This window comes from Lipophrys pholis (assembly GCF_963383615.2).
Source record: "Lipophrys pholis genome assembly, chromosome: 13".
In the NCBI taxonomy this organism is placed as follows: domain Eukaryota; kingdom Metazoa; phylum Chordata; class Actinopteri; order Blenniiformes; family Blenniidae; genus Lipophrys; species Lipophrys pholis.
The window spans coordinates 5348245-5374625 of NC_137632.1; the positions used below are offsets into that span (position 1 = coordinate 5348245).

The 26381-nt window shown below is 44.0% G+C and overlaps 3 protein-coding genes across 9 annotated transcripts in view; 2 read left to right on the top strand and 1 right to left on the bottom strand.

The window, feature by feature from the left end:
- Positions 1–6584, top strand: part of mcf2lb (mcf.2 cell line derived transforming sequence-like b) — a 42735-nt gene extending 36151 nt beyond the window's left edge. For all 4 annotated transcript variants that reach the window (XM_080478264.1, XM_080478262.1, XM_080478263.1 and 1 more), the window contains 5 exons: positions 801–869; positions 2156–2265; positions 3417–3526; positions 3603–3706; positions 5573–6584. In XM_080478264.1, the coding sequence (XP_080334390.1) occupies positions 801–869; positions 2156–2265; positions 3417–3526; positions 3603–3706; positions 5573–5652 (473 nt within the window). In that variant the 3' untranslated portion in view covers positions 5653–6584. The remainder of the gene's footprint in view (positions 1–800; positions 870–2155; positions 2266–3416; positions 3527–3602; positions 3707–5572) is intronic.
- A 1731-nt stretch (positions 6585–8315) lies between these two features.
- Positions 8316–16458, top strand: phf11 (PHD finger protein 11). Of its 4 annotated transcripts, none has more exons than XM_080478612.1 (14): positions 8316–8539; positions 10111–10215; positions 10286–10419; positions 10535–10563; positions 12371–12441; positions 12591–12610; positions 12686–12759; positions 12839–12903; positions 13462–13496; positions 13573–13637; positions 13811–13922; positions 14725–14970; positions 15053–15124; positions 15764–16458. In XM_080478612.1, exons 1-10 carry the CDS (start codon positions 8435–8437, stop codon positions 13601–13603), a joined length of 669 nt encoding a protein of 222 aa, XP_080334738.1. In that variant the 5' UTR covers positions 8316–8434; the 3' UTR covers positions 13604–13637; positions 13811–13922; positions 14725–14970; positions 15053–15124; positions 15764–16458. The 4 variants fall into 4 exon arrangements, with proteins under 4 accessions (XP_080334738.1, XP_080334739.1, XP_080334740.1 ...); XM_080478613.1 differs by having other exon boundaries at positions 13847–13922; XM_080478614.1 differs by lacking the exons at positions 13462–13496; positions 13573–13637; positions 13811–13922; ... (1 more) ...; positions 15053–15124; positions 15764–16458 and adding an exon at positions 13032–13216.
- LOC308118911 (RCC1 and BTB domain-containing protein 1-like) lies at positions 16285–24799 on the bottom strand. Its single transcript, XM_080478610.1, has 12 exons — positions 24663–24799; positions 22670–22915; positions 21922–22072; positions 21684–21850; positions 20734–20892; positions 20548–20655; positions 19803–19945; positions 19541–19731; positions 18833–18959; positions 18590–18741; positions 18274–18404; positions 16285–17956 (listed from the first exon to the last, which is right to left on the bottom strand). The coding sequence occupies exons 2-12, from the start codon at positions 22793–22795 to the stop codon at positions 17816–17818; spliced, it is 1596 nt and encodes a 531-aa protein (XP_080334736.1). The 5' UTR covers positions 22796–22915; positions 24663–24799; the 3' UTR covers positions 16285–17815.
- Between the last annotated feature and the right edge of the window lie 1582 nt (positions 24800–26381).

The window sequence follows — 26381 nt, forward strand, 5'->3', positions numbered from 1 at the left end:
ATTGACCAATAAACTAAGTAGAATTAAAAGCTTAATCCACATTTTCTTCTCAGTTTTGTTATAAAAATCATCCAGAAACTTTAAAATATCAAGCAGATACTTTCTGTGTATCTGTCCTCCAACTCTTAACAGTTTCTTTAAGCTTTACAAGAAAGAACTCGCTTTTAATTTGTCAAGACTGTTTACAACTTTTACATTTTTAATCATGCTTATCAGACGTTCTTCACTCTCCTCCTATAGACAAGAGAAAGTTACAATCTGAGTTATAATCTCTAATCCCATTGAGCATCATTAACACACATGCACGTTTTAATAATAGGTTTTCAGTCTGTGTTTTTAAAGACGTGCTTCCCTCCACAGACGCCTCAACGGCCGATGGCAAATGTTTTACGTTGCCCATGATAATCCTCTCGTCGTCAGGTACTGCAGAGCCGTAGAACCCACTTTTATTCAGGTTCCACAGCAGACATGCTGACTCAGCAGAAGCGTGGCGGTCTTCAGACTTTGAAGCAGCTGGTTTTATTTTTTTATTTCTCACGTCAACGTGTCGACTGTGAAACGATCAAGTCCTCCTCAGCTCAGAACCCTGAAGTATTAGAACTAGTTCTGTGTGCTTTGTATCGGTTCTCTTGTTCTCTGCTGTCTGAATGTTCCGGTTTCCCTCTGAGTTGAAGCTAAACTGCTGTTCCACTAGTGTTCCTCCTCTCAGCCGTTCACACCTTGCTGCTGCTGCTGCTCTTGTGTTTCCTGTGTTTTGACGTTCCCCGTTCCGTCTCTCCTCTCTCGCCGCCGGATGGCAGGATCTCCCACCAGCCCGGATCACAAGACGAAGCGGCAGAGCGACCCCACGCCGTTCGGCTTCAAAGGCGGTCAGTCCCTCCAGCGTCGCCTTTCCCTCTCTGTTTAGCCCGAGCGCCGCCGAGGGGAAGAATCTAGTGTCTCATTACCTCCTGTCGCTGCAGATGCAGGTCCTCCTCCTCCTCCTCCTCCTCTTCCTCCTCCGCTCCCCCTGAGCAGGGCCAGGTGGTTCAGCACCTCTAGTCTCTTACAGACAAAGTGGAGAGGTACACGGCCTCCAGCCGAGCGGCGGCTCCGCCGGGTCGCTGGAGCAAAAACCTTCCTAGAAACTTTTACTTCTGCTTGTTCACTGTGGAAACTCACTGACACTGTGCATGCTGGGGGGACTGCTGGGGCTCTGTGGTGGCCTCTCCTCTTCACTCTCCTCTTCAGCCTCCTTCACTCTCTCCTTCACTCTCCTCTTCACTCTCCTCTTCACCCTCCTTCACTCTCTCCTTCACTCTCCTCTTCACTCTCCTCTTCTCCCTCCTTCACTCTCTCCTTCACTCTCCTCTTCACTCTCCTCTTCAGCCTCCTTCACTCTCTCCTTCACTCTCCTCTTCACTCTCCTCTTCACCCTCCTTCACTCTCTCCTTCACTCTCCTCTTCACTCTCCTCTTCTCCCTCCTTCACTCTATCCTTCACTCTCCTCTTCACTCTATCCTTCACTCTTCTCTTCACTCTCCTCTTCACTCTCTCCTTCACTCTCTCCTTCACTCTCCTCTCCTCTTCTCCCTCCCTCACTCTCTCCTTCACTCCCTTCTTCACTCTCCTCTTCTCCCTCCTTCACTCTCTCCTCTTCTCCCTCCCTCACTCTCTCCTTCACTCCCTCCTTCACTCTCTCCTTCACTCCCTCCTTCACTCTCTCCTTCGCTCTCTCCTTCACTCTCTATTTCACTTCCTCCTTCACTCCCTCCTTCACTCTCTCCTTCGCTCTCTCCTTCACTCTCTATTTCACTTCCTCCTTCACTCTCTCCTTCACTCTCTCCTTCACTCTCTATTTCACGCTCTCCTTTACTCCCTCCTTAACTCTCTTCATTCTCCTTCACTCTATCCTTCACTCTCTCCTTCACTCTCTCCTTCACTCTCTCCTTCACTCCCTCCTTCACTCTCTCCTTCGCTCTCTCCTTCACTCTCTATTTCACTTCCTCCTTCACTCTCTCCTTCACTCTCTCCTTCACTCTCTATTTCACTCTCTCCTTTACTCCCTCCTTAACTCTCTTCATTCTCCTTCACTCTATCCTTCACTCTCTCCCTCCCTCCCTCCCTCCTTCCCTCTCTCACTCTGTGACTCTAAAGTGACTGTTTGTCTCTTCAGGCTGGAACAAGACTTCGCTGTCGCTCGACGCCTCAGAGGAGCATGACGGCTATTCCAGCGCCGAGGATCCTCTCAACTCCGACCCAGAGGAGGAAAACGGCAAGAAGCTGGTGAGTCCCGGAGAGGTTGAGGCTTTCAGGGCCGGAACTGAGTTAAACATACACTCTGGCCAACACAGGCCGCTTTATTTCTCATTTTCTCACTAAATTACTGTTTTGGTTTATTCAGATTTACCACAGAGTTTACCGTTTTGTAGCATTCACCTGTCACATCATTTGATTTCTTGCTTTAGTCGCAGTATTTTGAATTTATTCTCTCCACTACATCTTCACATGCAATTTGTTGTGCTTCCATGCACTGATAGAAATATTCTACTAGATTTTTTTTTTATTATTATTATTCTTTTCATGAATATGAAAAACTTGTGCAAGCACATATGCAGACAGATGCATATATATCAATATACACACACAAATATACACACATGAGAAGTAGGAGTCACTAAGTGTTTACTTCTTCCCACTCCTTTTCGTTCATATAAATGTAGATTAAGTGGATTATGTTGATCTTTGTTTTTGCTTCATTCATTTCAATCTTTCTTTTTTTCTTTCTTGGATTATTTGTATGTTCGAAATAAAGATTCAATCAATTGAATCCAGTTCAGTATATAAACCCCTTTATGATCATTTAAATAAATTTATATTTCATGAAAATATATTTAAACTAAATAATCTATATTGGAGTAAACCCACAGATACTTGTTTAATCCTACCCCTTCTCTAATATTCAATCATCACATTTTATAATCTTCCTTCTCTATTAAAAATACAGTTTTACTTAAAAAACCAAAAAGTAAAACAACGTTTTGCATCATTTATTTGTGTCAAGCAAGATTGTTCCGAGTTTTTAAACTACTTACTTTTTCCACATGAAATATAAAATCCAAGTAAAGTGAATTTAATTTATTAGTCTTTTTATATCTTCATTCTATCCGTCCGTGGTGCTTGAGAACGCTGATGGCTTATGGGTAAAGATGAAAAGATAGTTTTTTTTGTTATGTGGAGGAATTTAAAAGATTTCCTAAAATGATTTAAATTACTCATGTTCCATTAAAACAAACACAGTCTCCTGTAGTTTGAACAAATATTTTTGTCTTCAATATCCTGTGTATTTGTATAAAGATACTAACCTGATTGGATTAAGTTAAATGGACGTCTGCTGGGCTGTGTTGTCTCAGTGTTGCTCCTCGTCCTTCCTTCAGAGTGCGGGGAAATACACGGCGATGGCCGACTGTGAGGAGGCGGGTCAGGAGCTGCAGGTGAAGAGCGGAGACTCGGTGCAGCTGGTGAAGGAGGGCGAGGACGGACAGTGGTGAGCACTCCACCGCAAAGACCCTCGACTCTAACAATAGGACACAGCGCCGCTGCAATGCTTGTTTTGTGTTCAGGTTTGTGCGAAACTTGAATACTTCTAAGGAGGCCTGGGTACCTGCTGCTAATCTCATCGCCCTCATCGGAAAGTCCAAGTCCTGTCAGTCTCTCACCAGCTCAGGTACTGCAAACCGAGACGGGGAGGAAAAGATCGCTTTGTTCTGGGCTTTTCAAACGATTGAATTAAGAAAGTCTTTAATGTCTCACATTGTGTGATCAGTAAGCCATTTACACTGAAACTGCAGAAAATACCAATAGGAAGTATCCTGCTTCCGCCACAATACTTTTCATTTAATCCTTCGTCCTGTGGGAAGAGATCCAGACTTTTCAGAACATCTGAAAATCCACATATCAATCGGTAAACATTTTATTTGTTATCATTTTTATTAAACTACCCACCAGAACTGCTGATCATTTTCTATTTGCCTGAAGAATGTTGAGGGAACTTTATTTGTTTGACACTTGGAAGCAGATCAAAGGGCTTTATGACAAGACACATGAAAGTTGGAACAATTACGGAACAGAAAAGATGAATAAAAACATGATTTAACAAAAAAACATAAGATGAAAATAGTTGCTAAATAGTAGAAAACCAAAGTTAAGATTCCTTAATTTCTCTGGAAGTTTGTTCCAGATATTAATAATATTATTATATAATATTAATATTAATGCATCACATTTAATAAATTTCTGGAAACAGAAAACAGATTGAGAGTTTTACACATTTCTTGACATGAAGAAGGACCAATGAGCATAAGAACAGTTTTAACACGGTTCTTCACTCTGCCTCACTCTTTCAGCGCGTGGTTAGCATTAGCATTACCAAAGCAGCTCTGTAACTATTTCGCTGAACTCCTGAGGACGAGCGCCTCATTAATCCAGAACCAACTCGTTTACCCAACAACGAATACCAGTGTATCCGCAAAACTCTCTTCACTTTTGGGGGGGTCCGTTTACACGACACCAGTGTTCTGATCCACTGTATCCGCAAAGTTTTTATCTCGGCTCCCAAGGTGGAAACATTCTTTCACGGTCGTTACTGACGGAGGCTACGGAGCCGTTACTGCACATGTGCATCTCTCCCCCTCCCTCCCCTCCTGTTGACAATGGTTCCTTCTACTCATTCACTTGTAAACAAACATGGCCGACCCGTAGTGGTTTGACTCTAGTTTAGTATTCCAGTTTTATCGTCCATATCAGTAGTTTAATAGTTGAGATTCACCTTGATAACATCCGATGCGTCATCAGTCGCCTTTTTCTCGATTCTGTTCAGGTTTGTAGCGTATTGCTCTCTGCACACCCGTCTGTGTGGTTTCATCACAGAAACAAGCAACAGCGCCCTCCCGTGGCCCGCCATACTAACTACACGTGTCCACTGCTGCAGTGTAAACGCACTCCTTTTTTTAACGGATTAGGCGTTGTCACGTGAAACGTTGTCGTGTAAACGGGGGGCCTCAGTAATCCTGACAGGAACATGAAAGATCTCCAACTGTGAGTCACACCGACTCCAGACTGTGAACAGAGCAGAGATGAAGCGTGAACGAGCTGAACATACACCTCATCGCAGAGCTTTTCATTCTCTTCTAATCTGTGGACACGGAGAGAGACAAGAAAAGCCTTACATGCACACGGAGAAGCTGTAAACTAAAGACCCTGGATTCAAACCTGCATGCAGCTCCACGCACAATTCACGATTTAAAGATGACAACGTAGCTTATATTAAAAAATCATATGAACCAGAACAGGGGAACCGCCGTGCACCGAGAAAACATGGAAGACGGGAGATCTTCTTGCTGTGAGGGAACAGCACTAACCATTACACCGGTGTGCTGCACATTTTGGTTGCAGCGTTTCATTTTGCAGGATATAAGAAGTATTTTTTGCAGTTTGTGGTTTTGTGAATTAAGTATTTTGATTAAAAACAGCCGAGTCGGCAAATAAAAACGGTCAGGCGTGGCTGACGATGGTTTTGTGCGTTTCCCTGCAGAAGGCAGCGGCTCGGGAAACCTCAGCACGTCGTCCAGCTGCAGTGAGACCTACACCAGCTTCTCCGACGTCAAAGCCTGAGCTCCAGCTCGTCTGTCTCCATCTCACTGCCCTCCTCGACGCTCACGTCACACATTGCTGTATCGCCGACATCAGTGCTCCTTTGACTTTTCCACGGAAAGCCGTATTTTTTCATTATTTTCTATTCGTGCACATGCCACGCCGTCGGCACAAGCAGATTAAAATGAGCTGATTTCACAGTTTAGTGATCCTCTCCTCGTCACAGTCGTGTCCGTTTCTTTTCTACACAATCGGAGGAAGGGTGTGATTACAAGGGAGGAGATGTATGAACGGGGCAGCGGGACTGATCTCAGTTAATGCATCTATTTATGTTTGTATTGAAATAAGGGAAATATTTTTGATGTTGAGCGGGCAACGGACAGGCACATCTGCACTAACCGACCCCTGGAGGTTGTTTATAATCCAGCTGTTACTGTGAATAATACAGAAGGAGAGTATTAGTAGGGCTGATTCAGCCCGAATGAATGTTATTTAAGGTTCACCTCCCTGTCTTCTGCTTCTTTTCATCTCATCTTGTTAATTTATTTGTAAAAAAAAAAAACAAAAACAAACCTACAGTATATGAACATATATCCTGCCACTGTTTGTTCCCCCTGATGTCTCCTTTACTTGCCGTCCTTCTTACCCTCCTCCTGTCTGTCATTAAAAACCTGTCCTGACTTTGTGTGTGAGACTCTGTCCTTTCGCGTCTTTGTAGACACTACAAGTTCAAACCGTTTCCCCACGTGAAAGGTCAGACGTCACTGTGTAGCGCTAACTCCTCCCCCTCACAGGGAGCATATCCTGAATGTAGATACTGTCTATTAACGTCTGCCTGTTAGAAGCTGGTAATGAAGATGTTCGATTGTACATTAAGTATGGTGATGTCACGGTTTTGTGACATTGATTTCTTTTTCTTTCTTTTTTTTACATAAACGACTTGTGATAATTTGATCACTGCCTTTGTTTTGTGTGTCTGATTTCACAGGCTTGTTTCAATCTGCTTGCACTGAAATGTACTCCTGTCCGGAGTGTTACGCCGAGTTCTGCATGGCGGAAGAAAAAGTGCAGCCCTCATGTAGCAGAATTCAAAAGTAAATCTAATATTATCTTATTAATAATAATTAATATCCAAAAGCATTTCTACTAAACCATATGTGTTAGGGGAAGTGCTGAAGTTTTATATATATATATATATATATATATATATTACTAGCATCTTTCATACACCCAAGGTCACTTTACGTTACAAGTTAAAATTGCAGTTAAAAACAAATAGAAACATTAGTAACAACAAAACAAAAACATAGACTTAAAAAGTTTTAAGAAAAATAGGCTTGACTTAAAACAGTCCAGGGATTGAATGTTTCTTATTATATATATATATATATATATATATATATATATGTATATATAATACTAGATGGCATGAGTCCAAAGTTGGAAGTCAAGGAGTAAAGTTCCATGGGGAAAATGTCTACTTTTAGAAATAAATAAAATCTGTAGTAAAAACAAAAAAAAAGCAGAATACATAACAATTTAACTTTTATAAAACAAAGTCCTGCAATGTGAAATACTTGAATTATAAAGTAAAAAGAACAAAATTGTAATTGCAGTCTGCATGTGCCACATAATAAATAAATATAGAGGAGGTTGGAAAAGTAAAAGAGCAATGAACTTCTTTAAAAAACTGCATGTACCACAGTATGAAGATATGAAGGAGGTAGAAGGTTTAAAAGAGAAGCCCTAACCCTAAATCTACATGAAAAACACTCAGAATATGGATTTTGTTTTTGTGTGTGTTTGAAGGGAATTTTGGGATAAAACAAAACCAGCCGCCAGTGTCTTTAAATAGCTAATATCATCTTTTCTATTGGGATCACGTCTGTAAATCTGACAGTTTAACGTTTTCTGATACAGGCGCTGCGCGAGGGGGGCCATTTCTGCACGCATACCAGACTTTGCATTACACCACCAGATTCAACCGGAATCGAAAGTTAAAAACTATGTGGGGTTGCCAGATTGGGTGTAAGAATGCCATTTATACGTCTTTTGATACTTTTAAGTTTCAAAACAGTTTCAGATATAAGAAGAGCGACCTAATTGTTATGGAAATCACAAAGAATTAGATTTAAATAAAGTTATTTAGAGGAATTTTAAATCCTTGCTGGTTGCATTCACACAGAGTTTTGATTCATGTATTGTCAAAACATTTCTTTAACAAGGCAAGGCGTTTATATGAATCAGTGATAAAACTAGAACGTATACAAGTAAGGAGCTGATGTGACAAATGAACAGTGAATGTCACGTCTATTCTCTTGTTTGAGTCTTTGAGTTATGAAAATGTTATGAAAATAAGATAATCCAGTGATAATCAAAATAGAAGATATTTCATGATGTAACATGTTTTTCTTTTTGATATTTTCCATTTTCATAACAGGAAGCTTTAAGTAATATATATATATATTTTTTTTTTTTATTACAAAATTGTACAAAAAAGAAACAAAAAAAGTTTAAGCTGTTTACTTTTTTTAATGACGTAACAATGTTCGTTTTTCTTGCTATCTCTGTAAAAAGTGAACTAATGAATAAATAAAACCCTACGTAGTGTGTATTTAAACATAGCCAAGTCTTTGAAAACTGTTTGCTGTGAATCCTCAGAAGACGTGAGGGAGGGATAGTTCAGAGCAAACCTGGCAACCTCCGAGCTGCGGAAGGAGGGTTCTTTTATAACAAAGCGGTTTGATCCGCTGCAGATTGAAATAAAGCGCTAAAACCTGCAGGACAAACTCTTCTGGGCGAAATGAATCGTGAAGCGTTCTGTGTCCTGTGTCAGCGGTCCGAAGAGACGGAAACGACCGGAAACTTGAGGGAGGATGACCAAGTCACGGCTCATGAGAAGTGTATGGTAAACAAACCTTTTGTATTATTATTGTCTTTATTGTTGTCTTTATTATTGTCTTTACAACGAGCTGCAGGTAAAACTTTGATAGAACTGATGGTGACACATTTCAGGGTTAAGAGGGTGTGTGTGTGGTGGGGTGGGGTGGGGGGGTGTTGGTCCACTGGGTGACAGGGAGCTTTCCCACCGGAAAGAACCAGGTGCTAGTTCGGAGCCAGGGCCAGACTAAGCACCATTTCTTTGTCTTTCCACTGCCCAACCCCGGTCAAACAGGGGCTAAACTGGTGCTACGCTGGCCCCACTTCTAGGGCTTTCCCACCAAAAAGAACCAGGAGCTAGTTCGGGGCCGGTGCCAGAGCCAGTCCACCAAAGAACCGGTTCTTTTTCCACCAAGTGAGAGCGACGTCATTACGTCACTCCAAAACGTGATACGTCACTGATTTCACCAATTTGGCGCTGACAGCGCTCAAACAGGAACCAGGAGACGGACTGTATTCATCGGTTTAGTCCGGCTCGCTCCATCTAGTTTGGCCTGAACCTCTGATGCACCAAAGAGAAAGAAGACATTACGTCTCTTCGTATCTTTATTGGTGTTTTTTCACGTCCGTCTTGTTTTAGTCCGGAGCCCCGGAGTGGTCATAGAGGGGGAAAAAAGAACGCGTGTATGAGTTTGGGGCTTATTTTTCAACATTTGGGCATTACACTGTGAAATTCTGCTCCTTTCACTTTATTTCTGGGTGTCTGAATCACATGCGTCAACATTGGAGAAGAATGGAGGTTTACAATGATAGAACGAAGCTCTAAAACTGTTTCCATGGCAACCTCCTTAAACACACTGATTACAATTCTCTTTCACATGAAGCCGTTAAAAGGCTAATTTTTTATGCCTATAAAATCCAAGCTTTCATTTACAGTAGTATGTAATTTGTTTAGTAGTTGCTGGTGAAGCAAAAGTATTTATTATAAAGAAGTTCTGTGGTTACCACCCCCCAACACGGCGGGGCAGAGAAGGCCACAGCTGCCGTGCCCCGGACCAGCGCCCCCAGGTCGGGTCCGGCCGGAGGACAGCCAACTCCCCGCCCCCAGGAGCCCTGTAACACGACCACCCACGTTCCTGCCCCCTGCCGCTCCAGTTACTCCCCCCGATCCCTATGGACACGCACACACGCACTTGGGGTGGGGTGCTTCCTGCCCCCCAGGCCTCCAGCTGGGCCCCCACCAGGCCACCTCGAGATCCCATCCTCCACCAATCCAACCGCGTATGGGGACCCTCCCCCCAAAGAGAACCAGGGGCAGGAGGTTGGTCTGGTTTTAACTGCAGGAGCTGACAGGAGGGGGTGGAGTCACAAGACCGTACCTGAGCAGGTGCTCGGTGCACCTCTGCTGAGTGTGCATGTGTGTTTATACAGTTTATCAGATAGACGGAGAGGTGGGAGGGTGGATTCAGGCTGCCTTCGTCTCTTCAGATGTTATAGCAACACTACTGAGAAGCTCATGTATGGAATGTTTGACAAACGGGTGATTCTCTTCAGCCACAAGGGTTAAAACGTCGGTGTGATCCATTCTTCCTTTCTCAGATATATTCTGCAAATCTTGTTTGCAAGGACCCACCTCAGTATGGGGACTTGGCTGGTTTTCATGCGGAGGATGTGAGGAAGGAGGTGATCCGCGGGAGTAAATGGGTGAGAATCTTGCTGGAGAGTCGTTCTGTGGCCGTTCGCTCGTCTGGAGCTTCTCCTCTCTTTGCTTCAGGTTTGTAAACGCTGTAAGAAGAGGGGAGCGACTTTGGGGTGTGAAGTCCACCGCTGTTCGAAGGTCTACCATTTCCCGTGTGCCGTTGAAGCCGGCGCTAAGTTCATCAACGATGAAACGGAAGAAAAATATGTGCAAGTTGACAATCTAACACACCTGCAACTTTTCTAAAACTTCGTCTGATCCTTGTAACTTTGTTCAATCAGTTTACCCAACAAATTATTCCTCTTTTTCTTTTTTTTACAACAGGATATACTGCTCGGAACACTCCCCTGAACGTAAGTGCTCATTGTTTCTTCTGTTGAGGTTCCTTCAGTACAGAAGCAACAGCATTCACACACAAAATAGCAGTTTTTATCAATAATGAGAAGTTTTCATGAAAAGTGTTGAAGCTCGTTTTTATTTATTTATTTATTTAAATTAAAATCACATTTATTGAAACAAAAATAGATGTTTTTCTGAAGCCAGATTATCATGTTTCTAAAACGCTGCTGGACTTAATAATCCTCTTTCATGTTTGACTGACAAAGAGCCGATTGAGGCTCTGAGGAGACGTACGACCTGTCCACCTGTGAGTCTCTGTTGGATCTCATGATGCAAAGAGTCAAAAACGTTTGTCGGCCTCTCTTAACATTCTTCACCAACTATATCTTAATCCACAGATTTGAACCTGAGCCCCCAGACTCATGTGTCAGATGTGGTGCCGAGGCCTTGGTTTGGCGTTGCCCCTGCTCCTTTACGATGCGTCCTACTTTTTGACTTTAGTGACATTAGGATCAGTCTTGCAGGCTTTGCATTCACACTGGGCCCACAGGAAGTATATATGTTGCGGCGACATGGAAGTCTGAGTCCCGTCTCAGGTTGGGAATGGAAAACCGGTTCCTGTTGAGAACCCAGTGTTTCAATTCTTTGGAATCATTTTCCAATCTTGCAAAAGATTCCCTGATTGATTCCATGGAATAAATAGACATTATATAGACGCCTCATTCGTGCCCTGGAGAGTGATCCGGCGCTGCCGCCATATTGGTTGGGCCGTCTCACTCTCCAGTAGCACCAGAGTCAACGCAGAACGAGCGACTGTGTTTTGTTTAGAAGATGAAGGGAAGCTGAGGAGAGCCGACCAGTGAACCTCCCAGCAGAACCTCAGTCTGATGATCTGAGTTTTTATATTTGATTTGTCCCACAGCCGTGAGCACGAGTCTGCTCAGAGTCAAATCTCGTCCTTCACTTGCTTTTCTCCAACTATTTTCTGATTTTCTCACATATAGACTCTTTACGCTATGTAGCCTAGCTTGCGTAAGCTCCGCAACGCAGCGTGGTGACGTCACTCACCAGCACAGCCAGTAGGAAACATGGCGACCCAGCGGCGCCGTCGCTCGAAAGCTTAGTTCCATTTCGTTGTTCCGGAAACATTTGCACTCGCAGCGGCGATAGCTTTGAATGACCGTCGCGTTTTCAACCCAGTAGCCGTGGCAACGTGAGCGTGTCCTCTGCTGGGGACGCCGCAGGCAAATGACCGACTGACCTCGTTCCGTCCAGCTCCCCCTGAATCCCCTCGTCGGACACCAGATAAAGAAACGTCCTCGTTGCTCCACAGGGTTGATTTATGTTCATTCGTGTTTATTTATGTTTATTTATGTTCTATGGAAACAGTGACCAGCGTGTCTTCAATATTTACTTCTGTCCACAGCAGCAACACGGCAGCCTGATAGAGGTCGTGTTTCAAATGGAACGCCAACGATCAGGCAAACAAATCGGATCCCAGCAAATAATCAGAATTCAGCATCAAGGCCTGCAGTGTGAACGAAGCCTAAAAACAGAATGAATACCTTCGGTATCATCAGCTTCTCAGGACCAACTAAAAACAACATGGACTCCATCATAGACAGATTAAAGCCACAGAGTGAGGAAATTAGAATCTCCGCTACTAAAACTGATGTCATTAATCCAGACAAGCATCAAACTTCCTTTAAAGAGACGTTTGAACTGAATCATGCAAACGTGGTGTTTGTTTGGAGTTCGAATGTGACGTACCAGCGTAGCTGTTTTAATGTTTTAATCTTGGTTTTGTTTGTTTATGAGCAGGAGACAACGGCTCCATCACGGGACCCGACTCCGTCGCCAGCGGTAGCGCCAGTGGAAGGCGACCGTCGAAGGTGTGTGAGGATCAATCATATATTTCACCTTGAATTATATGACTCGGCTGGTACTTCATAGTATTTTCCATTCAGCAGCTCACAAAATGAAGCTTTGTTTTATGGTTTTGTGTAATTGAGGCTTTTTATGTAATTTTGTCTTTCAACAGAAAACCCGGACTGACGTTAGGTGAGTGTTGAATTCTCGTTTTGATTTGCACAAAGTGTTTTGCCGCAGAACGATCATGCAGGTTGTGTGCCGCAGGCTCGGAGGCAGACCGGCGAAACGCAGGACTCAAGACTGCCTTCCGCCGCCTTCTGACGATTCCTTCTGCGCAGGTTTCATCACAACCGTCGTCTGTGAGTCGTGAGTTTGTGCGTCAGATCAAAGTTTCACACGATTCTCCTGTTTCTGCAGAGGACATGAACATGTACGCGCCTGTAGAATCGGATATAGAGGACAACGAAAACTCAGAGCAGCAAGTGAGTCCAACTCAGTATTATTTCTCAGTGTTACAGTCCATCCATCCATCGTCCCTCCATCCGATCATTCATCCCTCCATTTTTTCGTTTTTCCCCTGATTTTCTTCACATGGTCGACTGTGCTTCAGATTCACAGGTAATAGTAGCAGTTTTGTTTTTTTTACCTCAAATGATTTTACTATGTTTTATTTATGATTAACTACTTATGAATAAAACAAAATTCATCATGTTACAAGTGTATAAGTTTTGTTATAGTATGGATTTATTTGCTTATTGTTTATATTTTTAATAAAAGTTTTCTTTGTTATCTTTCATTGTGCCTCCATCGGTGCTTTTTCTCTCATTTTCTATGACATTTAATTCTGTTTGCTTTATATAAATATTGTGAAAGCCAACCAAACTCAACAAGACGCCTAATCTTTGGTGTTTTTCTTAAGTACTTGGTAAAGGTTTATATTTCCCACATAACTGAAAGAAAAGTACTTCAAATCCAATAAGAAGAGCAGCAGCCATGATCATTGACGGCAGTCGGTGACCTTTGACCCTTTCCTCCTGTAGAGACGCCGCCGAAGAGCCCGGCGTGTCGCCTTCAGGTGAGACGCCGCCGTGGTTTGACTTTGAGCTGCGATGCGACGCACAAGCGACCCTTCAACCCTTGTTTGTTTCCAGGAGGTCGGCAGGACGACGAGAGCCCAGGTGAAAACAGCGACGAAGACGACACAATCATAGATTCAGTGAGTTTTCAGGATTTGCGTCGGCGAGCATCTTTTCCTTTCAAAACACGTTCAGAAATGAAGGATTCCAGCTTAAGATGCCCTGGTGTTTCTATTCTGTTAAATAGATCAGAGTTTGGCTTGTTGTATAAAACCTATTTAATATATATGATTGTGTTGTGGTGCATCATTAGCCGGAGGTTGGATCTCAGGATAATGATGATTCGCAGAGTCTGCCATCGCCTGCGAGTTCGCAGCCCGCTTTGTTGCAGTCGGAGCAGGAGCCAGCAGGGGGCGCAACTGAAGGTAAGGTCGCTATTCTAATGAATGTTTTATACAAAGAATTTCACATTAAGCCTTTTATTCAAGAGTTTAGCTCAAAGGTTTGTGTGTTTTGTTCTGGATTACTGAAGCTGTGCGACGTGTATTCTTGAAGCGACGTTCTAGATTACAGTTGCAGGTTCTCCAGGGTTATTTAATCTCTTACGAATCACAATCAACTGCCAATGAGTGTTTGAAGTATTATAAATGTGCAAAACAACAATAATTAGCGTGCAGACCTTCACCAGCGCCACACTTCAACCGAGTTAGCATCGCTAGCATGATAGCCGTTAGCTCGTACTAATGCTAACTAGGTAGGTCAGGTCGTTGCATCTCCATGGCAACAGATGCTGGTTTCCTCCATGAGGTGCCTCCTTCATCCGCTTTGTATGGGAATTTGTTTTTCCGCCATTTTGGGGAATTTATTCAGAAGCGGTTAAACGTTAACGTTCCAAAATCTAATCTAATCCCAACTTTTGTTGGCAAAGGTATTTAAGACTAGATTAATAAAGAAATGACAAGGCAACATGTCTTTTTTTAAAAACACAAAACCAAATCAAACTCATAGCAACATGCATGAAATTAAGCCCCAAAGACAATAGCTGAAGTGGTTTATTTGATTTGATTCACAAATCAAAGTCCATGAAAAGAAAAGTTCAGTTTACTAAAACTGCAAGAAAATACACTTTTTTTTTTTTTTTTTTTTAAAGTTTCCAATTCAACACTAGAAAGCTGATCAGCTGCAGATTGAAGAAGGATCAATCAGTTTCTGTATCTCTTCCCTCAGATTCCAGTCCGGTGCAGCGTTCTGGTCAAGACCAGGCGTCCCACGAACCTGTCCCCCCCCGCAGCTCCCCCATGTGTCCACCTCCCTCTCCCCCCCGTCCTCCGGCTCCAGAGCCCAGCATCAACCCCAGCAGCTTCTGGAAGCGTTGCAACGTTGCCGGCTGCACGCAGGCCATCTTCCAGGATTTCATCAGTGAGATGAACGACGTCGCCGAGAGAATCTGCTCCGATCAAGCCAGCGACGCGGGTAGGAGGCGCTTCTAAGATGATGGTTTCCCTGTGTTGGCCGTCCAAACGGTGGAATTTGACGGTCTATCTGCTCTGCACAGATTACGATCTGGCACTATCAGTCATGGCAGCGTCGGGGAAACTGGCAGCGTACACGAGCAAGCAGCAGGAAGGTGAAGTCTTGTTGATCTCGGGGTGGAAATGTTTGTTTAAATCAAATTTAATACCCATATTTTTGTCTTTTATTAGGTTTGCTTAATTATGTAATGCCTGTAGAGATATAATAATATATTAATGCAATTTGACACAATAGATGATCAGGAGATAAGCTGAACCTCGAATCTATCAAGTTTTCCATTTGGCGTTTTTACAACATTTACTCAAGACTTCTCCTCACTCAGTGGAGAAGTTCCAGAACTTCAAACGTCAGTCATTTTTAATCATTTTTTTTAAAGGCTTCTTGGCAGATCCTCATAATCTGAATAAATAAATGGCCTTGTTTCATTGCCGCATTACAGCTGCAGGATGAGCTTTAGTGAGAATTTACTTGGGGAAAATGAGAAACACGTTCATCTGAGAGGGAAAAAAATCAGTTTAGTGTATAAATGCCTGCTTCTTCACGATGTTCATTAAAAAGAGAGCAGTTGCATTTTAAGTTGTGGAAGATATGCAGATTATTTGAGGTGGAGTTACTGACCATCAACAAATGCTACGCGTCCCTCCATCCAGGAGCACTAATGAGCTGTTGAATTCAGCGCTGACGTTACCGTCACCGTTTGTAGTTTCTCAGCAGCTGCCTGATGTGCTTACAGAGTTACAAAGGAAACAAGAGGAACTGCAAAAGGCTTCGGCAGCCATGACGGAGGTCAACACAGCGCTGAAGAAAAGAGCGTCAGCTTCACTGGGATTGTCCATCTGATTCACATTTTCGAAATGTCTCACAGTAGTGTGAATAATATATTAAATTCAGCATCTATCCATCCGTATTGAACATTTCTAAGGTTCGTCACTTTTCATTTGCTCTTTTAAAATTCTGTTTCCATTACAACTTGGGAACTTTTTTCGATGTTTAAAACTGATTTTTTTTTTATCTTTTTGTTTGAGAAGCATTATGCAGTTCACTGCATAATGCTTGTGGCCCGCTTGTGCAGGGATCTGTGTTTGTTTGAAATGGCCCATTAAGAACTTCTTCACAATATTTTGTGACTCAGAGTTCAAGATGTTCAAAGTATAAAAGCTTTAATAATTAAAAACAAAAACAACACTTTGTTGTGCTGGGTGTATGTTCTACTCTCTAAAGGACAAAACAGTCATGTTGATAGAAAGACACAACCTCTGGATGAGACGGGAATGTATATTCAAAACCTCTCAGAATATTTCATTTTCATTTGCCAACATTTATTTACAAAAAGTAACTGGCACTTCACAACACTCATCAATAAGAAACGAGCCGATTCAGGCTGATATGTCCACATCTGTCGTACAGATGTCATTAAAATACTCAATGAAAAACTGTTTGTCAAAACTAGAGCTTCCTATGATGACATGAAAAGCCTATTGAGCAGCTCCTTTGAGATTGTAGATTCCCCTCCTGCAAGAAACCTGGGGCCTATACTACAACCTGTGATAAACATACCCAGGATATCTCCGTTACCTGGTTAACAACTCGCTTGTTTAACCCAGAGTTTTCCTTCAGGATCAGTTGCCGGGGGGATTTATCTCGGTAAGAAACGAACAAGCGACGCAGTACGGAAAACCCAGGGTTAATCCTGAAGTTACCCTGATAAGAGGAATACCACAGTGGTAGTGCAGACCCCAGGAGTCGAACCTGAGTCCCTCCACTGTCACGGTCAAAACCTAACCCACTGCACCACCAGGGGGAGCCATGACAACATGCTCTGAATAATGGAATTAAAATGGTCTACATTTCTAACCTGAGTCCAAATCTTCAGGTCTCTCCTGCTGGCAGAGTTGACCTAAACCAAGTAAATCCAGAACTAAAAGCCTGAACATTCATGAAACAGTCACATCCATTCATCCAACGCTTGTTTAACCTGGCATCTATAAGTGCAAAGAGTGTCTTGACTGCAAACTAATAAACTATAAACCACAGCAGCGTTTTTCAAACTAAGATGTGGTCGTCCAGTATGAATGAGTAAAATCTCATTTAAAACGCAAAAGAAAAGTCTAGAAGTAAATTGGTCAAATAAAGTGACATCAAGCGACTGGCAAAGAAGGTTTCAAGTTGGAAAAGCAATAAGTTGATATGGAAACACCATTCCTCTCAGGCCCCGTTTACACGACAACGTTTCACGTCACAACACCCAATCAGTTAAAAAAAAAAAAAGAGTATGTTTCCACTGCGGCGGCGGACACACCGACCACGGTGTAGTTAGCATGCCGGGCCACATGCACATGCGCAGTAAGAGCGCTCGTAGTCTCTGCAGGAGGGAAGAGCGTCCGTGAAAGAATCTTTCCACCTTGAGAACCAGTATAAAAACTTTGCGGATGCAGTGGATCCACACACCGGTGTCGTGTAAACGGACCCCCCCCCCCCCCCCCCCCCCAAAAGTGAAGAAGGTTTTGCGTAAACACTCGTATTGGTTGTCGTGTAAACGGGGCCTCACAAATCCAGAAGATCAGGCACTGTGGGAAACGGCTACCACATAACGATGCTCCTCACCGTCATCCTGTAACTTCAATATGGACAAATTGTTTCTAGTTCGTAAAAAGCGGAACGACAGACCGATGATCCGTCGATTCCCACCCGTCAGCGACGGGAAGAGCAGCCGCCTGAAGGCGATGATGGAGGAAGAACTCCCCTGGAGTCTTCAGCATCTGGTCCCATCACTACCGGGCTGATGTCAGTTCTTGAAAGCTCCACAGCGACTCGCTCGGCATATGAAGTCTTTCAGCAGGTTCCCGTCGATCTGCCAGAAAGCAGCAGTCTGCGTCACCTCCGTCAGGTGGTGTATGCAGAACCGGAAGCAGAACTCCTCCAGGTCCTGATGTGAGGAAGAACCAGGGCAAAGAAACTTTAAGTGTTTTGATCACAGGTTCGGGGAGACGAATGAGAGGCTCTCGGCCGTTTGTTCCCTCCAATATCACAATAAAAGAGCAGGAAGTCAAATAGCGGGCATCATCCAAAGATAAATTTCATTTATTTTGTTGTGTTGGTGGATGGATTTTGATGTAATCCTAAATCTAAATACATTAAGCATAACTTGATAAAGGCCAGACTTTATCATTAATTTTTATCTATTTATTTAGTTTCAATGAGACCGAAAGACATGTCAGCGGCAGGCGGGTGGTGAAGACTCACCTCTGCGTCGTAGCGCACAGCAGCAGCCAGCAGAGAGAAGGCGTTCTCAACCATTATTCCCCTCTTGATGATGTGTTGACAGAGTCGTTTAAGGCGGTTCTCACAATACGACGTGGCCAAATCCAGCAGCCCTGAGGGCGCAGGGACGAGAACAGAGTCAATATAAACGGCACAGGTCAGCCTGTGTGTGTGTGTGTGTGTGTGTGTGTGTGTGTGTGTGTGTGTGTGTGTGTGTGTGTGTGTGTGTGTGTGTGTGTGTGTGTGTGTGTGTGTGTGTGTGTGTGTGTGTGTGTGTGTGTGTGTGTGTGTGTGTCACCAATGGCATCTTCAGGAGGAAGTTCCACGTTGTCCGTGTAGAGAAACTCCAGGAAGGAGCGGTAGACTGGGTAGGAGAACTGATCTATTTCAATCACCTCCTTCATGTCTTCATTCCAGTGGGACTGGAACATTGATCTGAAGTGTTCACACCTGCACAGCCACAGGAAACACTCGCGTCAAATAAAAAAAAAAAAAAAGGTTTTAATCAATGAAAAAAACTGCTGGAAGGTGAAATCCTGACCTGATTTTGAGAACTGCTTTGTGGACATAAATATATTTGCCATCGACGCAGAACTTGAGGTCAGCCGTCTCGGGATTGTCGAACTCCTTCTTCAGCGACTGAGCCACCGTCAGGAAGTCGTCGTGCTCTGGAGGGGGACACACACACACGCACACACACACACACACACACACACACACACACACACACACACACACACACACACACACACACACACACACACACACACACACACACACACACACACACACACACACACACACACACACACACACACACACACACACACACACACACACACACACACACACACACACACACACACACACACACACACACACACACACACACACACACACACACACACACACACACACACACACACACACATCAAGCACTGCAGCAGAAAGCAAAGCAGTTGTCTGAATCATTTGTCTTTTTGCAAAAAAGACGGGAAGAACCACGGTTCTGTTCAGCCTTTGAGATGCAATCTGACAACATGTAAGATTTCCAACAAATAACAATATGCATTTATTTATATTTTATTGTGTTTACATGTAAACCAGTCAATTATGATCCACCTGTTTGAAATTAATCAGTCATCCCCACTTTCTCCAACTAAAAATGACCCCCTTGCCGAGCGTCTACATGACACGCTGCCCCCGGGGCGCCACGACGTCGTGGGACGCGTTGAGCTCGTCCTCTTACCCGTCGAAAGGAGCCTCCACATGACTGTGGGCGTGGCGAAGCACGCGAACACGTCGTCTGTGCAGGTGAAGTGTGTGAGGAGGGGCAGCACGATGGACTGGCCCCTGCACTGGCCCCACATGTACACCTGCCCACTCTGCGACTTGGCGGCCGACGTGTGCGTGGAGTGGCAGGCGGCGATCTCTACGATTCTGTCGGCAGAGAGGAGAGACGGTGCAGTGGCAGAAGCTTTTCTCACGTGTGCGCTGGTGGCTCGGCTCACCTCTCCTTCTCGGTCATGATCTGAACCGGGCCCAGCTGGTTGCTCTTGTTGCCGGTGCCCAGCTGCCCGTAGGTGTTTGAACCCCAGGCGTAAAGCAAGCCCTCGTCTGTGAGGGCCAGAGAGTGAGCGTAGCCCGAGACAATCTACAGACGCAAAGGAGGGGGGAAAAACAAGTTGAGAGGGGAGACCGCTCTCTTTAACCAGTCAATGAAGTCAAATATCCTTAACGTTGAATAAAAGTTCGATTTTTTTTATCAGATTCTGTTTGATCACATTTAAAAAAATCCTTTTGACAAATGTGATGATTCATGCAACATTTTCTTCTTACATGAATTAAAACGATGAATCCTGACACTGCATTCATAGAGATTCAGTTGAGGTGCATAATTGGCAAAAGCACATTTAAATGTATGAATAACACAACTGCTTTCCATAATCATCTTATAGAGGCCGCAGCTTTCCCTCACAGTTTTTTACCTCAGAGTGCACAAGGTGTTTTAACAATATAACAAAATATAACATCTAACTCATACGATTAACAGCTATACTTAATTCTCCATTAAAAGTAAAAAAATATTGTGAATGAGATGAACTGAGGTAGTGGATTTCAATGATTTCCTGTTTACTTAACTCTACAGAGATTTTACTCAACCTGACTGTTTTACAATTTCATTCTCAAATCAAACATGCAGTCTTCTACTATGCGGTGACACACACACACACACACACACACACACACACACACCTGCTGGACACACACACCCTGCAGCCCTGCAAGGCGACAGGGGGTGAGCTGGTTCCCGTTGTTCCCAAGTCCCAGTTGTCCGTTCCCGTTGTATCCCCAGCCGTACACCTGCAGACAGGCGGAGGGAGAGCGGACGTTGGAGCAGACGCACTTTTCATTCTGCCTCGGCGGAAGTTCGACGCTCACCTCTCCGTTGTCGACGACTGCCAGAGACGAGGTCTGACCGCAGACGATGCCGACGGCCACCTTGTTCTGCAGGCAGCTGGACACTCTGCGGGGGGTGGGCTGGTTGGCCGTGGACCCCGAGCCCACCTGACCACAGTTGTTGTAGCCCCACGCGTAAACCTGCGGAGAAGGTGAAACAATGTGCTCCAATGATAAACTGAGAATGATGAATAAGAAATCTCCAAAGCATCCATGTGAACGGTGTCTGTACTTGTGTGGTACTCAGGCTTTTCTCTTCTTGCGGTGTTCATGTCGACCATCAATAGGATAACATGGATATTATTCATACGTTCATAAGATGAGATTTGTTGTTAAAAAGCAAAGAGAAGTTGAAACATCTGTATTGGATTAGCTACTTCAAGAGGAAATGTTTAGTCCCTGAATACATTAACGGTCCTCGGTGCCTCCGCCTTCTCGCTTTTAAAGCTATTTACTGTTGAGCCTAAACTCCAACAAACATTCCTTCATATGTACAGCATCCAAGCTTCTTAGTTGGCGCTGCGTTGCACAATGTGTAGCTCATAACGACGACTTTATTGTGTTCCAGCTGACGTTATGTCACCGACTGCTACTGAGGCTACAAAACAGTTTTCCAAGGAGGACAATACAGAGTATTGTAGTCTACAAGGTTACGCCGTACAAGGCTGAAGGAAAAGTCTGACAAGACTGAAAGTTACTTACTGTGTGATTATTGTTATTAATATTGCATGTCTGCCTGTAGTTTACTAACTACGTGTCAACCTGAGTGTTTTCAGGATGCAGCTATAATTAGACTGAGGGTCTAGTCCTCAATGACTCAGCACTTCCACAGCTCAGTCACTTATGTCACTGGAAAGGTTTTAAACAAGCCAATTCACTGTTCCGTCCTTACTCTTGCAGTAAAAGTAAGACTTTCTCATGCAGATACTCACTTCTCCTGTGTCAGTCAGAGCCATGGAGTGGTGGGAGCCACACGCCACCTCCGTCACCTTTTTGTTAAGCAGGTTGGCAGACACGAGCAACGGAGCAACTCCTTGGTTGGTTGTCCCATTGCCCAGCTGGCTGTAGCCGTTATGGCCCCAGGCAAACAGCTCTCCGTCTGAAATGCACACAGATGAGTTATACAGATGAAACCTTTAATCCCACTTGTGAAGCTGAAGCTGAAGTTACCTTCTGTGGCCAGCAGGACGTGAGGCCCGCTTCCATAGCTCAGGCTCACCACCTTCCTCCCACTCAGGAAGTCCAGCTTCTTGGGGACAATGGTGCTCTGGCTGTCCCCCGTTCCCAGACAGTTACTGCAGTTCAGTCCGAACACAAACACCTGAGGGTGGAGGGACAACAGAGAAAACGAGTGGAGCAGTGCTGAGCGCTCTAAACACAGGGTCACTTTCTAGACAGTTGGTGATGCTGGTAAACGTCTCCATCTGCTTCATTACTGTGGTGGACAAACTCTGTTGTGAAGAATCAAACGATTCATTTCTACATTTGTATGTCAAGTAGTAATAAAACCAAAGTTACATTGGTTGAGACTGTATTTTGGGTGAATCTAACATGAGTAACATTCAGCTCTTTATTGGTCTCAGAATGTCTTCACCTCTCACTGTGGTGAAGACTAAAGAACAAAACTACTTTAAACACATTCGCAATTTAAAGTGGTTTACTGCTCACTACCACATCCCAGTGCTCCAGTATTAAGTTCTGACATTAAAGGCATCGTGTGGTTACAACGCGATGGATTTTCTACGTACAGTAAGCAGGAGGTAGCAGCTTAATCTAACAGCTGCTTTTAAACCCAGAGAAGCCGCGATCTGATGAGTCTGATGTAAACTCCAGATGTAGTTTATTGGCTGAGACGAGCAGCAAAATACCCATCAAACCCTTCCATCATGTGATGAACACACAGCCACACTGCTCTCACCTCATCATCAGCGGTAATGTAGATGGCCTCATTAGCCGACATTCCAAACACGCAGGCTTTCCGTATCAGGGCGAGCTCCTGAGGGCCCATCAGGCTGAACAGGGGCCATTTGGTTACATCCACCATGTTGCGCTCGCTGCGGGTCTGTGCAGCGCTGGAGCCGTGAGCCTGAAGCCTGAGGCAGAACGGGGGGCAGGGGCAGGGGGTTGCTCTGAAGACGCAGGCCTGCCAGTGCTGCAGTCTCTGCTGCAAACAAGTCACAAGAAATACACATTCAGGTACATTACTGCCTCTTGTTGCAGGGTTTTATCTCATCCAGCCAATCCACCAGACAACAAACAAGAGCCGGCTGCTTTGCACTGCTGGCAAATTTGCCTTGGGCTGTTCATCCCACAAATGCATTTTCGCTTACAGATGTAATCAGACCGCCAAACATTTATTTTCAACATTGCCTACCTCTTTCTACTCCTTGATTTTGACATTAATGGAAAAACACAGGCCTCGCATCTGAAAGTGACACTAAAACTAAAAGCAAGCCATGAGGTTGGAGGTTTGACCTGCACAGCTCACAGTCAGCTCAGCCACAACTCACACAATATGCTGATATTCAGCTTGTTAGGGAATGAAGCTCCACTCACACCCGACCTCACCAAGGAGATTAGGGTCATGAGGTTTTGACTTCATATTCTTTTAGAATACAGCTTTTCATATACATTTTGTTCACCATTGCGAAGCCATTTCTTCTTCTAAAAAAAAAAAAAAAAGGACCTGGATTAATTTTTTCCATCATTAACTCCAAAAAACAGCATCAAAACAACACTTATTTTATCATCAATAGGCTGAATAATTAAGTCCTACTACTATGGTGGCAAATAGCAATACAGCACAAAGTATGAAAAATAAATCCTGAAGAAATGACTGATTCATGTCAGTTGCTCAACTCTGTCAAAAACGGAGTTGTACATGTTGATGCTTTGACTTATAGAATTTCAGATCTTATCTTAACCCCAAGGACAGTTTCTCTGTTGTTTTGCAGGACCCAGTAAAACTGTTATTGGTGACAACAGCTGATGAAGCCTGGAGGCTCAAAGGTTTCAGAGGAAGTTGTCTTGAGTTTCATTATTTAAACTATACAGTTGTTTATGTTTTCTCCCACACAAATGGGAACTCTGAGCATATTTTAACCTAAACGGATGGCCAGTGCATAAATTGGAAAAAGAAATTCTATCATGACATGTCCTTAAAGAGGAGATGTTCGTAAATCAAACTTTAATGAAGAGGTGTTGCACACATTACTCTATTTTTCTATTTTGTACATACTTTATCTCAGGATAGAGGAGAAAACGATTGATTTGTCAAGGCTTATCAAGGCTGTCAGTTTGAAAGCAGTTTAACGGTGTGCAGAGTGTCAGATTATACACATCCATTCTCTTAATACAACTTTATGCTTACAGTTACATCCTAAAAGTCAAATATTACCACGTGTGTGTGTGTTTGTGTGTAGTGAGAAAGACACATTGAACGTATTTATCTATTTGTCAACCTATTTGTGGAAGATAACTCCTCCAAGCTGTTGACAGTCAATGTGTTGAAAATGTATGCTATTTCAGAGTGTATTCATGTTTATATCTGATAGCGTAAAGCCTCCATCATGTGTTGTTGTTGTTTTTGGCATGATCTTTGTTGTTGAAGGTAAAAGAATCCAGTGACTTCTGAACCGGTAAAACTCCACACAGCCAGCACGACGGTGAAACACGGTGAGTGAATGTTTGTCATTGTTACAAAGGATTACTCAGCAGAGCATCCAGCTGACACCCACGGCCGCTCCACCGGGGGGGTCTGTCCACCGGGGGTCCGACCACCGCGTTTCCGACCACCTGGGGTCTGTCCACCGCGGGTCCGTCGTGCGCTAACGGTTTCCTGTGCCGTTTAGCCGAGAAGAACCAAAAGCGGCTTAAGCCTAAAGCTGCTATCGCTTCCGTTTAAAGCTCACCTGCTGGGTTATCTGTGTATCTGGAGTCGTTACCGGCGGCGGGGACGCGGTTTTTGACGGCTTTCAGCGGGGAGTCGGCGGCTTGATTGCTGCTGTTGCTGCCGCTCTGCTTTCGGTTGTTTCCGGAAGTTTGGAGAATAAACTAATGTCACGTGATGCAAAGGCGAAAATAAAGTGCGCTGTCAATCACGTCCTTGGATGAATTCGATTGGCTCAGGTGCCGCAGCAACTGTCCAATCACAATCAAGGATAATCGTCAGAGGGGCCTGCCTCCATAACGAGCGCCGGCTCTATTTATACAGCTATAATTAATCAGTGTTTTACAACAGAATAAATAAGGTGTAAAAACCCACAGTGCACAATTCACACATTATAGAATAGATAAACATTACAGATTATAAAAATAAAACAAAACACTTAAAACAAATAGAAGGGTAGAATCAAATACATTAAAGGGGTCATATTCTCCAGCTTTTCAACACTTTCACATGGTCCGAAATCATTGTACTCAAAGTTTATTGCCCCAAATCCAGCTTTTCCTTTATTTTCCTCCATTTGAATAATGGATCACATGAGCTGCATTCAGGATCTGCTGTGTCTGTGTGAGCTGGACTGGCTCCGCCCACACATGCCCATCTTGGGAAGAGGAGGAAGTACTTCCTCTCGTGGCGCCATGTGCCAGAGCAGAGCTGCCTAATTGTTGAGGGTCAAAGGGAGCAGTGGCACCGCCACTCGGACTCTTGTACACACTGTGCGTACAATTTTTTTGAAGGTGTGAAAAATGTTTATATTTTAAGGGTGTGTTTGTTTTTGTCTCTGCCTGGTGTGCCATCATCATAACGTTTTGCTGGGCTGTTTTCATCTGTGTATTTCTGACACCAACAGGCGGGGAAGCGGCCTGTCTGTCTGATAGAGGCTCAGGCCAACAAAGGCTCTTAGTTTTTGGCACTCTTGGAGCACTTGAAGCAGCTGATCAGCTAACCTCAGAGCGCGAGTGGGGGTGTAAGTCTGAATCAGCTCAGAGAGGTAGGGTGAGGCAAGGCTGTTAACAAATTTAAAAGCAAATAAAATGATTTTAAAATGGATCTTAAACTGTACAGGCAGCCACAGCAATGAGGCTAAAACAGGAGAGACATGCTCATGTCACATGTGTAACAGCTAAAAGAAGAGCAGCGGCATTCTGTACCACCTGTAGGTGGGCAATGGACGCCACGCTAAGCCTCACATATGGAGTCTTACAATAGTCCAGCCGACTTGTAACAGAAGCAGGAACTGCTATTTCAAGATGTTGCTTTGAGAGCAGAGGTTTTATTTTGGCCAGCTGTAACAGTTTAGTCGAACATGGGACCTCTGCTGTGAGCGGCACATAAATCTGGCAGTCATCCGCAGTGCAATGGAATGAAATCCCATGAGAATGGAGCCAAATGGGAGCAGGTACAGAGAAAAGAGAAAAGGGCCCAACTCTGAGCCTTGTGGGACACCTCATAAGAGCAGCACAGAGGAGGATCTTGAATCACCAAGGCTGACACTGAAGGTTCGGTCGACCAGGTCGGACCTTGAACTCCAGTGCCCCAAATGCCCCTAATGCCCCTAATGCCCCTGATACCCACCCCAGTCGTGAGACTAAAATGTTGTAGTTCACTGTGTCGAAAGCAGCAGTTAAATCTAAAAAGCGTGAAGGATTACCCCTCCTCCTGTTTTTAACAGTTTCATCTGTTG